At 46.1% G+C, this 15205-nt stretch overlaps 1 protein-coding gene across 1 annotated transcript in view; it reads right to left on the bottom strand.

Moving 5' to 3' along the window:
- The window catches only part of SMC1B (structural maintenance of chromosomes 1B), a 159803-nt gene that overhangs the window by 131679 nt on the left and 12919 nt on the right, over positions 1–15205 (bottom strand). Inside the window, exons 2-4 of the mRNA XM_088478294.1 lie at positions 11961–12149; positions 8276–8388; positions 53–256 (exon numbers count right to left, since the gene is read on the bottom strand). Coding sequence (XP_088334420.1) covers positions 53–256; positions 8276–8388; positions 11961–12149 — 506 coding nt within the window. The remainder of the gene's footprint in view (positions 1–52; positions 257–8275; positions 8389–11960; positions 12150–15205) is intronic.

The raw sequence follows: 15205 nt of genomic DNA, 5'->3' as shown, positions 1-15205 counted from the left end.
AAGAAAGGAAAACCTGTAGGACAAGGCACAGGATTAGGAAGATGTCACTCACTTCTTCCTTTTCCAGCCTGGCATTTTTACGCTCAGCTGCTGCAGTTTTCTTTTTGGCGTAACTGTGCTGAGCGTCTTCTTCAGCCTCTAACATCAGCTTCTTCCTTACCGCATAGTCTTCTGCAAATTCTATTGAGTTGCTTATTTGTTCAAAAAGATGAGTCCTTTCCTTAGGTTTCTTCATCGCAATAGACTCCACTTCTCCCTGCCATTGTTCAAGTGCAAGCATAAATTGTGGACAAAAGCAACAATAACATTCAATATTAGGTAATTAGCTTCAGGAGAGCAAATAATAATAATAATAAGAATAATATTATTATTAATAGTAATAATAATGGACGAAGTATGTAGTATATCAAAGATGTGGGCAGGGTGAAAACAAGGGCCTTACATGTAAGGCAGGGGACATGACACAGGTGACAGATAGGTGACAGTTATGTGCAATAGGCGACAAAGGTCCCATCTTTTGCAAAATGAGTGGGTCCCGCAGGAGCTCACTGTGCACGCTGCAGCCAATAGTGAGTCTCCCCTTCCTCTCTTTGTTGTAACATCAGCATGATTGCTGTCTCACTGAGCATCACGGGCTGCACACCACGCTGCCGACCGCCCTCCCCGACGAAGTCAAGATCACCGCACGCCTCTAGCCTGGAGAGCACGGAGCCGGATCCTACCCACATGTCATCTCAAGATCGCAGTAGCCCCAATGTCAGATACAGAATCTCAGTGCCCTAGACTATGTGGAGACCCTGCTCCAGCTGCACACCTCCCACCAACAGGCCCACAAATCACCCGGACTCTTCTCAGGACGCCCCCCCAGAAGGGACCGGGCGCCGCAAGCGGACAGCCGCGGGGGGGGAGGGTTAGGTTTAGGGCACCCGGGGGGGACTTAGGCACCCCCACGGGAGGGTTAGGGTTACGCTAGGGGGAGGGAGGGTTAGGCACCCCCGGGGGGGACTTAGGGTTAGGCACCCCCCCGGGGGACTTAGTATTAGGCAGTGGGGAAGGGGGGGGGGATTAGGGTTAGGTACTTGGGGGGGAGGTTAGGGTTAGGCACCCCTAAGGAGGGTTAGGGTGTTAGGTTAGTTAGTACTTACCTATCCACGATCGGGATTTCCAGCGCTGTCGGGCTTCCGCTGCCGGGAACTCTGCTGTTGTCGGCCAGGAGCTGCCGGGAATCGAACCATGCGGCCGGCGGTATTTCATACCGATTCCAGACAGACAGACGGACAGACAGATAGATACACTAAGTAGACAAAAGAGATTGGACACTGACAGCAAATAGATCAACAAGATTTTATTGACGTCAGTACATTGTAGATCCACCACGTGCAGTGATTACTGCAGGCACCCTTCTTGGCAAACAAGTTACTGGACAACAGCAGGCGGTATGCTTTGCCATTCCGTCTTAAGTAAAGTGACCAACTGTGACACTGAAGGTTGAGTCGGCCTAGAACGCACCCGTCGCTCGAATTCATCCCAGAGGTTCTCAATGGGGTTAAAATTTGGACTCTGAGCTGCCCAGTCCATCCGGGTTACCAAATCTTCTGTATACCAGTCCAGCGTCGCCCTGGAAACATGACAGGTGGCATTGTCGTCCTGATAAAAACATTTGTTGTTTCCGTAGAACTGCAAGTGCATGGTCCTCCCTAAAAAGTGTTCTTATCGAAGCTGCCACATTAGTGGCCATTTGGAACTCGTGTGCAATGGTATGCATGGGACCGTTTCACTTCCGCGGGGGTGTCCAATCACTTCTATCTACATAGCGTAGCTAGACAAACGTGTACTTATGTTTTTTATAAATATGCCCCTTAGTAGCTAATGGCTTGTTCACTATGGGTGTTGTGCACATATTATATATAGGATTATGGAGGTGTTACACAAGCATTTGGGGCATATGGGGAGATCTGAGGGGGGAGCTCTAAAGCAGAAATTATGATGGGACCCACATATTTTTTTCTCAGCGCAATCACTGAATCTATATCATGTTTAAAAAAAAAAAAATGAACAGACATACAGTATAAAATACAGAACACTAGAGAAGCATAACTCAAAGAAAAGGAGACTAATGTCTTACCTGGTTAAGTCCTTTTCTTCAAATTCCATGGGGGACACAGGGACTACGCTGGGGTATAGGCTGGCAGGTAGAGTCTGGGCACCAAACAGTTAAAGTCATCACACTCTGGCAGTCCAGGATCCTCCTCCCCTATACCCCGCCCCAGCCCCAGGCAGGCCAGTCAAGTTAGCAAGCCTAAGGCAGGAGCGGGGAAGAAGAAGGAGAAGGAAGACCGGCACACACACAGAAACAAACACACCTGAAGAGACAGGGGAACTAGAAAATGAGGAAAACCCCACAAGCCAGGTGTGTCAGGGTGGGTACCCTGTATCCCCTTAGTAATTCGAAGAAAAAGACTTAACCAGGTAAAACACAAGTCTCCTTTTCTTCTTCATCCTCCATTGGGGACACAGGGACTACGCTGGGACGTCCCAAAGCAATTCCCGGAAGAGTGGGGACGCTTCAGAGCTGCACTGAGTACCCTTCGCTCAAAAGCCACATCTGTGGAGGCGAAGGTGTCAAAGGCATAAATATGGAGAAACGTGTGAGCAGAAGACCACGTGGCCGCCCTGCAAAGCTGCTCAGCAAAAGCGCCACGACGAGCTGCCCAAGAGGTACCAACCTACCTGGTGGAATAAGCCGTCACTACGGCCGGTGCAAGAAAGTCCGTCGCCACATACACGTGGTGGATGGTTAAACAGAGCCATCTGGCCAAGGTCTTCATCGTAGCCGGCCAGCCCCGCTTATGGAAGCCATAGAGGATGAAAAGGGAATCCGACTTCTACATAAAGGCCTCCTCTGCAGAAACTTCCGGAAACTGAAAAGCCGGGACCGCAATCTCCTGATTGAGGTGAAATCTGGAAACAACCTTCGGAAGGTAGCCTAGCCGAGTCTGAAGAACGGCCCAGTCTGAGTGAAAGACCAGAAAAGGAGAGTGATACGACAGCGCATTTAAGTCTGACACTCTCTGGGCCGAAACAATAGGCAAAAGAAAGATAGTCTTCCATGTGAGCCAACGAAGGTCAACCAAGTCCAAAGGCTCAAAAGGGAAAAGACTGAAGAGCCCGAAACACTAAGGACAAATCCCACAGAGCCACCAGAGCAACAAACAGGGGCTGCACGTGGAGCACTCCCTGAAAGAAAGTACGGACATCAGGCATCAAGGCAATCTATCTCTGTAGGGAGAATCGAAAGAGCTGAAACCAGCACAGAATGAAAGGCGAAGACCCAAATCCAGATCCTCCTGTAGAAATGAGAGGAGTCAGGAAAGCCAGAAGGATCTGGGGTCAAAGCCCCTAGTAGAACACCAGGAGAAGTATGTACGCCAAATCCGATGATAAATTGTACCGGATGAGGGCTTCCGCGAATTCAGCATGGTACGAATCACTGACCGCAAAAACCCTTTAGCTCTCAAGATGGATGTCTCAAGAGCCACCCCGTCAAAGCGGGTAAAGTCAGGTCCGGGTGGAAGCATGGGCCCTGAGACAAAAATTCCGGCCGCGGAGGAGGACACAGTGGAGCGTCGATGGAGAGGCTCAGAAGATCTGCATTCCAAGCCCTCCGCGACCAATGAGGAGCTACCAGAATCACGGTGCCACCTTCTAACTTCAACTTGCGGAGAAGCCTTGGCAGAAGCAAGATCAGAGGGAATATGTACATAAGATTGAAGGTCCACTGAACCGCTAAGGTATCCACCAGAAGAGCTCCCAGATCTCTGGTGCGAGAGCCGTACCTTGGTACCTTGTGGGTGTGCCGAGACACCATCAAATCGATGTCCAGCGATGAACCAAAAGTTGAAAGGCATCCGGATGAAGGGCCCACTCATCTGAGTGGACATCCTGGTGGCTGAGAAAGTCTGCTTCCCAATTCTGGACTCCCGGAATGAAGACCGCCGACAGAGCTGGTAAATGACACTCCGTCCAGCGGAGAATGCGACTCAACTCCCTCATGGCACCGCGACTGCCGCACTGATGGTTTATGTAAGCGACGGCCATCACGTTGTCGGAATGTTCCTTGACTGGGCGATGACGAAGGATGTATAAGGAAATTTTGTCTGCGCAATCCTATCATTTATACAAATAAAATGTTCACTTCTATTTTTTGTTCTTATTTTGCGATGCCGAAGGAGCTGCTGAGCCTGACAGAGAGCCCCGAAGACAGCTCGAAGTTCCAGGACGTTGATTGGAAGGTGGTTCTCCTGAGCCGTCCATCGACCCTGGAAGGACTGCTGACAGGTCCCTGCCGCCACCCACGAAAACTTGCTTCCATGATGAGGAGGACCCATTCCTGAATCCAGAAGGGGCGACCCTTGTCTAAATGGTAGTCCTAGATCCGTTCCAGCGAGCCAGCATTTCCGCCTGGAGAGGTCGGGAGTGAAACTGAGTGTACTCTATCATGTCGAAGGTGGAGACCAGTGAACCCAGGATCCACATGCAGGCGTGTATTGACCCAAGTAAGACCTTCAAATCCTATCCTGCAGTTCCCAAATTTTGTCCACTGGGAGGAAAACCCTTTGTGCCCTGAAATCTAACAGGGCCCCCAGATGGAGCATCTCCTGGGACGAGGAGGAGGTCTTCTTCCAATTGATGATCCATCCGTGAGATTGGAGAAGATCTATTGTCAGACGGTGGTGCTCCCCGAGCATGTCTGGAGATCTGGCCAGGATAAGAAGACCGTCCACGTAAAGGAGAATCCTAATACCAATGCCGTAAGAGATGCCATGACTTTCGTGAAAACACGAGGAGCCGTGGAAAGACCAAAAGGCAAAGCCCGAAACTGATAGTGTTCCTCCCGGACTGCAACCGGAGGAAGAGCTGGTGACTGACCCGGATAAGAACATGTAAATAGGCGTCCTGGATGTCCATAGAAGCCATGAAATCCCCTGGTTCCAGCGCCAGAATGATGGAGTGCAAAGACTACATGCGGAACATGGGAACCCATAAATACCTGTTGAGGGACTTGAGGTTGAGGACTGGAAGGCAGGAACTATTCGACTTCTGAATCAAGAAGAGGTTGGCGTAGAAGCCGGAGCCCCTCTGAGCCAGAGGGACAGGAACAATTACCTTGAAGGCTAGCAGAGAGGATGCTTCCGGAAGGACAGAGCATAAACTTTTAAGACTATCCCACGTGCCCAGGCGTCCTTGGTGGTCACCATCCAGGCCTTCCCTTGCGGGCGACCACAAAGGACAGCTACGATCTTATCCAATTCCAGCCCAAAGAGAACATCGTCTGAGTAACGGAGAGCCTCAAGGGCCTTCTTAGAGTCTGAGTCAGTGCGCCAAGAGCGCAACCAGAAGGCCCTTCTGGCCAAAACAAAAGAAGCTGACACCTTGGAAATTGAGATACCAGTGTCAACGTCCACTTTGTCAAGATAGGAAGCGTCCTGCTTAATATGCGCCACAAGGGCTAATAACTAGTTTCCATGGGCCCCCGAAGAAAGGTCCTCTTCTATGGCATCAGCTCAAGAGCCAATTGCCTTGGCCACCCAAGCAGATGCAAAGGCCGGACGTGCAATAGCACCTGCATGAGAATAAATTACCATAAGAAAATTTTCCAACTTTCTATCCGTTGGATCTTTACGGGAGGCCGTATTAGGGATAGGAAGGGTAGTATGCGCGTCAAATGGGGAGGAGACTCCCACTTGCTACACTTCTCAGCAGGGAGCGGGTAAAAGGACGCAATACGCTTGAAGACCTGAAACCACCTGTTAGGAGCAGCCCAAGCCTCTGCTAGCATTTCTTCAAGCTGTTCAGATTTAGGGAGTTTTACAGAAACCATTTTCTGACGCTTGAAAACCGGAGCCTTGGATCTAGGGGCTAGCACATTGTCCTCAATAGAAATGACCAATCTAACCGCCCACTAACCAAGACGCCAACGTCCAACTGAGGGAGAGACTCATCTTGGACAGAAAAGGTCTCTCAGGCACAAGAAAAATCCTCCTCCTGGTCTGAGGAGATTACCGAATCTGAAACATCACCTGCCTGGGCGGCAGAGCTTTTGCACCTGGAAGGTCTGTGCCCAGAAATACAGTCCTTATCCAGCATCTGCTAAAAGAAGGCGGACACCTGTGCTAAACCCTGCACTGACTGGGAGAAGGTGCTCATCCATGGGGGTTCCAGCGTTGGTAGCTGCAGATGAGACTGCATAATAGGGGCAGGTTGAACCCCACACGTGCGGGAACTGTAAAAAGATCCACCAACTGCGACATTACCTGCGACAGGTTGGCCACCCACGCCGTTTCCTTGTTGGAAGCAGTAGATGGGACCTCACACTGAGTGCCTGCGCAACACCGGATACAGAGACTATCCTGGACCACGTCCTGTAGGGAAAGACCAGCAGAACAAGTTCTACATGTACGCAGCAAAGGAGTCTCCATCTCTTTGGGCACTTTGTTCTTTTCCCTGACTTGCTGGAACTTTTCTACTGGTGATTGCTGGATCTCTGCAGCACATTATTCAGCCTATTAATGCATCTGCTCTAAGGCTTCTTACAAAGCTTGAAGATATGGTGATTACATCCCTGAGTTCTGTAGCTGCTGTCCTTATCTCTTCTACAACAGAGCAATTTCTGAACTTATCCTGTCATAAGTCTACATTTACTTTTGAAGCTGCTTCTCTCTCAGATTTTGGATATCTCGATTCTTTATTGATTCTTCCGAAGATCTGCTCTTCACTTTACCCAGATGAGTTGAAGGCTCGGGACTTATCCCTACAGTACTGTCTGTTTCTTTTTGCAAAATGTATTTCTTCAATATTTTATTGTGTGTCCTTGGGGGAATGGAGACGGGACTACTTGTACGATTTCACAGGATGCCGAGGAATGGCCAGGATAAGATTTGTATTATTGCAATCAATATTTAGTTTATAGTTTGTAAAATCTAGCTATTTTGTCTATTCTGGTTTATATATATATTATTACATTGTTAAAATATTGTGGGGAAGCCAGGCTGATCCTAGCTTAGGGTCATTAATCTATTGCTCCCATTAGTCACATGGGATTTTTCTATTATCCTGTAGTTGTAAGGACTGTAGGGTTTTTTTTTTTCAGGTAGTTTAGTATAGAATAGGGAGGGGGAGGGGGAGTTAGGGATCCAGGTATGCCTAGGTTGGGGTTAGGTCATACAGGGTGGTGGGTCATGGGGTTTGTTTTATGGGTTTATTTTTATTTATTTTCTTGTGTGGTTGTGATATTTGGGCAGATGTGGTAATTAGACATGCAATTGATATATCCAGAAGCAGCGAGGTAAAACATTTTTTTTTTAAATCTGATTACTCATATCCGGTTATATGGGCCCGAATGGCGCCTTCGAGCTCCTATTAACTTCTGCTTATATGATGTAGACTATATTCTATTTCCTGTTTTTATTACAGATGTGCGGGTTCGGTTTTACTCGGTTCTTTTTGCCAAAATTATCGCAAGTTCGGATTAGTTCGGATTTATTTTATTGGCTATCCAAAACACGTGATAGCCGATAGCCAATAAAATGCCGTTTTTGAGATCCGAAAATATCAGAGTAAAACCGAATCCGCACATCTCTAGTTAATATGCTATGTCATTATATATTAACTGTCACATTTGTTTTCTCATGTCTGCCACATTACATTTGGTGTATTGTGTTATCTTAGTATATTGTTGTTACTTTAAAGTCAATAAAAAATATTGAATAAAAAAAAAAAAAAAAGACGACCTGCCAGCTTTCAGCAGAGGTTATTAAATTAACTAAGCAACAATATGAGCCTAGTTTTGGACGTAACTCCTACAAATGCTTGAAAACAGGGTAGAACCTGTACCGGATTTTGGTCCCATGATTGCCAGATATGACATACATCAATTACGGCTTTCTCTACTGGTGTCTTATAACAATGACATCCTGACACGATTACAAAATGTTCTAAAATAATTAGGAAGGCTTATGAAAAAATAAATTAGGCAGTGAGGTTCCCCAAACCTGGGCACACTTCTTACCGAATGATGTCCTAGGGGAAAGAAATTTTTTCAGAAAAGAATCCTTCTATGGCATCCCTTATATTGATTCACACAACTTCTGCACATAAACAACAGACCTCCCTCTACGCAGATATAGGGCAAGTTGGAAATGTATATGTTAAATATTCCCAAACACACTTTACCAAAATCCAAGGCTACTTTGAATCAAATAAGAAAAGGCCCTACCTGAAATACCAGGCAATTTCTGGCTTTTACAATGATTCCAATCTTTTCAAGCTCAGCAACATATGCTGAACGTCCTATAGGATTGTTATTGAGTCGATATTCTGAAGAACCTCCTGACAAGGAACATTGGATGGTTAGACTTACGGTACATACTTTTTTCAGAATATATTTAAGAACACTGGACCATGGGGATATAGAGCCACCTTCTCCTTTAGGACTTTGACACTTTAAATTAAATCAATATCCCCATTCTGCAGAAATTTTCCTAGCCAAGCCCCACAGGACGGAACCAGAGAGAAACAAAACCAAGATAAGGAAACAAAATCACCTCGAAAAAATATTTAACTTTGCCCATTGAGAGTATCTAGTCTTCCTACCATTCAGACATGCTCTCATTGTGTTACTTGGTCATCGCTATTAGGAACAGCAGAATGGAATGCTTTGCATTCCGGAGCTTGGTGAATCTGACAGCTTTGCGACCCTCATAAAAGCCTATGGGCACTGCGGCTGCTGTCGAAAATGGAGGGGCCGCAGCAGATATCACAGATATCTGCTGCAGTCCCTCCATGGTACATTTAGTGAATACTTAATATTTGCGGCTATCCCCTGAAAACAGGTGTTTTTTGGGGGGGTAATAAGCTGTAAATATTTAATGATAAAAAGTCCCCTAAGATTGGAAAGTTATACAAATCCGCTAACTCAATCCTTCCTAGCACTAAAATCACTCTATCACACACTAGGCACGCAGTTTTTGAAGGAACTTGGCAGGGAGGTTGTTCCAAACATATTGGGAGAACTAAAAGGGGCATATCCATTACCCGACTTTGTGAACAATCCGACCAAAACCGCATTGTTCACAAAGTTGGGTAATGGATAGCCGGGAAGGACCAGCGATGCGCGTGCGCGCTGGGTCCTTGCCATCCCGACTATCTACTGAACATGCCCGTCAACCTGACGACGCTCGTCAGGTTCGGCATGTTCAAAGATAGGAGGTCGGACTCACTGAATGATGTTCAGTGAACGCTGTTCAGTGCGGACACCGCACCTCGGCGACCTGAAGGTCTTAACGCTAGAAGTTCAGACTTTCAGGTCGCCTAATGGATAGGCACCTTAACCACAGCTCTTCTGTGGATGTAGCTTGCTCACATCCTTCTGTCTCTTCATGTAATCCAAGACAGACTCGATGATGTGGAGATCAGGGCTCAGTGGGGGTCATATCATCACTTGCAGGACTCCTTGCTCTTCTTTACGCTGAAGATAGTTCTTAATGACATTGGCTGTATGTTTGGGGTCGTGGTCCTGCTGCAGAATAAATTTGGAGCCAATCAGACGCCTCCCTGATGGTATTGCATGATAAGAACCTGCCAGTATTTCTCAGCAGTAATCCTGACCAAATCCCCAACTCCATTTGCTTAAATGCAGCCTCAAACTTGCAAGGAACCTTCCCCATACTTCACTGTTACCTGCAGACACTCATTATTGTACTACTCTCCAGCCCTTCGCGAACAAACTGCCTTCTGTTACAGCCAAAAATTTAACATTTTGACTTATCAGTCCAGTGCACCTGCTGCCATTTTTCTGCACCCCAGTTCCAGTGTTTCCGTGCATAGTTGAGTCGCTTGGCCTTGTTTCCATGTGGAAGGTATTGCTTTTGGCCGCAATTCTTCCATGAAGATCACTTCTGGCTAAACTTCTCCGAACACTAGGTGGGTGTACCTGGGTACCACTGGTTTCTGCCAGTTCTGAGCCGAAGAGCTGGAGAGCGGTACAACAATGAGTGTTTGCAGGCAACAGTGAAGCATGGTGGAGGTTCCTTGCAAGTTTGGGGCTGCCGTTCAGCAACCGGAGTTGGGGATTTGGTCAGGATTAATGGTGTCCTCCTAGCTGAGAAATACATGCAGGTGCTTATCCATCATGAAATGCCATCAGGGATGCATCTGATTGGCTCCAAATTTATTCTGCAGCAGGACAACAACCCCTAACATACGGGATACATTTAATATACCGGTGGACGGGATCCCGGGCATCGATATTTCGACACCCGGGATAATACTGACGCCGCTATCCCGAAGACAACAAGATACCGACCCCGCCAGCCCGGGGGGGGTTAGGTTTAGGGACCCCCAGGGGGAGATTAGGGTTAGGCACCCCCCAGGGAGGGTTAGGCTGTGGGGAGGGGGATTAGGGTTAGGCGCCATCAGGGAGAGTTTAGGGTTAGGCACCCACTGGGGAGGGTTAGGGTACAGGAAGGAGGGGTTAGGGTTAGGCACCACCGGGGGGGGAGGTTAGGGTTAGGCACCACCAAGGGAGGGTTAGGGAGAGAGAGGGGGAGGCTTAGGGTACTTACCTCCCCTGTTGGGATTGTGGACCTTCGGGCTTCCGGCGTCGGGATTTGTACCGGCTGCAATTCAGCCACCAGCTATTCATACCCAACGCAAACATACAGGCAATGAATGTCGTTAAGAACTATCTTCAGGGTAAAGAAGAACAAGGAGTCCTGGAAGGGATGATATGGCCCCCACAGAGCCCTGATCTCAAAATCATCGAGTCTGTCTGGGATTACATGAAGAGACAGAAGGATTTGAGCAATCTTACATCCACAGAAGATCTGTGGTTAATTCTCCTAGATGTTTGGAACAACCTCCCTGCCGAGTTCCTTCAAAAACTGTGTGCAAGTGTACCTAGAAGATTTGATGTTGTTTTGAAGGCAAATGGTGGTCACACCAAATATTGATTTGATTAAGATTTTTCTTCTGTTCATTCACTTTGCATTTTCTTAAATCGATAAAAATATACTATTACTTAACACTTCTATTTTTGAAAGCATTCTTACTTTACAGCATTATTTCTACACCCGCCTAAATCTTTTACACAGTACTGTATATAGAGAGATAGAACTTGCCCGGTGCGCCTCCTCAATTTAAATATATATGACAGTAATGGACGGCACTCAGTGTCACAAATCGGTTGAATAAAGTACACCCAGACAGGGGGATAGATCTATAGATGCCTAGCCAGCCCTCTCCCTCAGTGTTTTTGTTCAACGACTTCTATCAAAGTCCCATTCGGTGTCAAATGAGCCTAAGGGTCTTTCCTAATTAGCGTGACGGGGATACTATTAATAGGACTCATCAAGTTAGGTTAGCATTGCCTTCCACTGCTGGACGTCATTGCAATACGTGAGTTTAGTAACGTTTCACAGTATTACGCCTTAGAAATAGGTGACTTTTGTTGGACCGGATTATTCACAGACTTCATGCATATAGTATAAAAGTTGCTGGTAGGTGTTGTCATGAAAGAATAGCATACTAAATAGATGCATTATGGTATAGTATAGCATATCCTATTTGATGCATCACACAGGACTGCGCTGCTGCAATGCTGATTACTATCTAGACATTTTAGCCCTAGGGTTATATTAACTAAAGTGCAGGTCTTTAGAAGTGGAGATGTTGACCATAGCAACCAATCAGATTCTACTTAACATTTATCTAGCACCTAATCTAGAAGATCATAGTTAGAATCTGATTGGTTGCTATGGGCAACATCTCAACTTCTGAAAACTCTCACTTTAGTAAATATACCCCCCTAGTCTTTTCATTTCTCCTCAAGAGACATACCCAGAAAAAACATAGCAAAAGAAGTACCAGACAACAATAAGAACATTATTATGTTTTCTTCATACCTACAATAATCCTGGAAAAAGTCCTTTCCTTCCCGTCATCCTCACAATAAACCAAGTGCACACTGGCTGTGGAGGAGACCCGTCTGCCTATATTTGCTCCATGAATAAGTTCTCGAACACTTTTTACTCTCAGGTTAGATGTTTTCTCGCCCATTACAAAACTAAACGCATCCATCAAATTTGATTTTCCTTAACAGAATAAAGATAATTGTATCAGTACTGGAGTTTGAAATGACTAATGGTGCATACACACGGTCAGATTTTTCCTTCAGATATGAACGATAACGATTTAAAAATCGTTCAGTCGTTCATATCTGAAGGAAAATCGTTCATATCTGACATGCCTGAACGATGGACGATCAACGATGCGCGTTCCCGTTTGTCAGATAACGATATCTGACATCTGATGGGTTTGCAGTCAGACTTGGACGATTCCATTCATTTTAATGCAGTCAAAAATCGTTCAATCGTTCAAAGCTTTGGTAAAATCGTTCAAATCGTTCAGTCGTTCATCTGACAAATCTGACAAGTCTGACAAATCTGACCGTGTGTATGCTCCATTAGTAAGAAGGCATTTAATACAGGGAAAGCATTTAAAAGCATATATTTAGAAAACACGTGTATTTCCCTGTCATGGTTCCCAACATTCTACATTAACAAGCCATGACCACTTCTTGGTGTAATTGTTGTGCTCATGATAAATCCAGCATTCAAAACAATGATTGTTTTCGCCATCTGTATCAATAGTCACTATTTCAGACATAGGGGGTAGATTTAGCGTGAGGTTTGTCAGAGCCGCCGATCATTGATTGGCCTTTATTCCTATTGATATTTTAAATTATCGGCGGCTTTGATAACCCGCTCGCTACTAAATCTACTCCATAGCGTACACTGCATTTCATAAGCAGATGAACGCAACTAAAGGTCGCACTTCAAGGCCTAATACAAATCACTGGGGGGTTAACAGCCTGAAAAGATAACCACTGACAAATGTTAAAAACAAAACTTATGCAAGGTACACACTAGACAATGTCTAGTGTGTACGACATCGGCAGTGGCAGGACCCCATGTCCCAGACCTGAAGGTTACACATCATCTTGATCAAGTTTCTTTCATTGTATGGAGAGTATAACGTTACGTCATCTTTATTCCAGGTTCCCTCATCACACTTAGAACCTTGATGTACTCTAAAAAGTCTAAAAAACTCAGACAGTCACATTTGGCATGCATCATCTCTTGAGTTGTTGAAAAATCTAAGGGGGACAATTTTTATTTTTCTGCACCCCTATTACTCTAACAGAACATATATCTCATTACTGCTATTTGCTATTCAAAAAAGAACATTTTTTGTCCTAATCCTAACAATAATGATCTAGATTATATAAGTACCACTTTTCTAATGATATGACTCCCCTAGTAGCTGACCAAGAAGGACACAAGACACACGAGTAACGAGAAATACATTTCCTATGGACAACCAAAAAAGATGGTCCGAGGTTGAAGCTTGCATCTCAAAGACATAGTAACCAGCTCTGCGTTCCAAGGACAGGATACGACGTTCCCAGTGTACTTTCACTAAACAAAATGGCCGCCAATGAACCAAACATGCACAAAGGACAAAAGCGGGCATGCCAGGCATCAAGCGTACACGCGATCAACATCAGGAAACAACGCGGAGTGGACAAGCAGACCTCACCGGAAGTGGGGCAGGAGCAGCGGAATCGTTATGACGGCGCACTTCATAGAGATCAGTCCAGGAGCGACGGAGCATGCGCAGTGGGGAACCATCGACCCGCTTGCGAGCGCTGTGCACTCGCGTGCGGGTCTGAATCGGGCCCAGAGTATCTAGCCAGTCTTCCGGCAGAACCGGAAGTGATGTCACCGGAAGTGCCATCGCGCTTCAACCCATGTGCAAGAAATCTTCCTAATCACTTGGGTATGAGTACAGCAACATCCCACAGGCACACCATCCCCTTGAAGTCCACCAGTGACGAAACGCATTGGTAGCTTGCACCTCACTGACACTTTGATCCTCTTCATCTAAAAACAAGATAAGCCTTTTATCTGTATTTAAAATCTACCTCATCCAGAAATATAGTTTTTACTATTTTATTTTGGTCTCGTTTTATTGTCTTAATATATAACTGTATCTCAATAAATGTATATCTTTTTAATGTATGTGCTCATGATATATTTTATCGTTTGTGGCCTAAAACAAGATTTATAATAATTTTTTTTTATCATATCTGAATTTCTGCACTGTCAGCACTAAGCACGTTTACCCTGCCTGTGGCAATTTAAGGTGCTCTGATCTGATTACACGGTTCATATATATACATATATACACACATACACTAACAGGGATACCCTGCGTTGCTCGGGTTGAGAACTGAACCCTGAAGTACACCTGCAGCCTTTATTTGTTTACATTGTCTTCGCCTATAACCCCATTCCATCGATCCTGAAAAGGACTCCACTGTTTGCTAACACGCATGCAAACAGTGGCGTAACTACCGTGGGTGCAAGGGGTGTGGCTGCTATGGTGTCCTCTGTGGCCCGCCGCACACACCCCCCCCACCCAGTCACGCACACAAGGTGGGCCGGTCCAGTCATGGCTGCCAAGGAAGGCCAGGGTGGCAGCGGTGTTGATTTGGTGCCGGCCCTAGATACAGCTGGCGCACCAGCAGGCAAACATTGAAACAGCGCCGCTGGTCGCGAGGCAATCAGAACTTGCAGACTGGCAGCCAATCAGCAGTGGCGCCTCCTGATTGGCTGCTGGTCGCAACCAATCGGAGCTCGCGACCAGCGCCAGATTCTCAATTGCGCCAGAGCTGTCTGTCCATGTCTGCCGCTGCTCTAGGTCTAAAATTTTGGCGGTGCATAAAGGACAGACAGACACGCTTTCTCGCTTATTATTATATATTTCCATGGCAGGAGATTCAATGGATGATCAGAAATCACTTTCGTTTCAGGTGCTCTGTAGGATGTTAGGTGGCCATATGGTTCCACAAAGCATTCCTGTAAAATGCCTCCTGGATGTTCTCCTTATTGCCACTGTGTCTGTAGATTGGTGCTAATGGAAGGAGCAACCCAAAAAAACAGCGTTACAAATTGACGGCCAGATTGGCCGATTGGGACGATAATTGCACAATGTATGGATGCAACCGAACACCAAGTATCCATCGGCCATGAGTAACCTTTCAGCATCTTGATTGTGGATATTCTCACCATCAGAGAGACCAATT

Source organism: Taudactylus pleione, unplaced genomic scaffold, assembly GCF_031769625.1.
Source record: "Taudactylus pleione unplaced genomic scaffold, aTauple2 ptg000212l, whole genome shotgun sequence".
Lineage (NCBI taxonomy): Eukaryota > Metazoa > Chordata > Amphibia > Anura > Myobatrachidae > Taudactylus > Taudactylus pleione.
The sequence above is the reverse complement of the archived record's forward strand: the minus strand, read 5'-3'. Positions and strand labels throughout refer to the sequence as shown.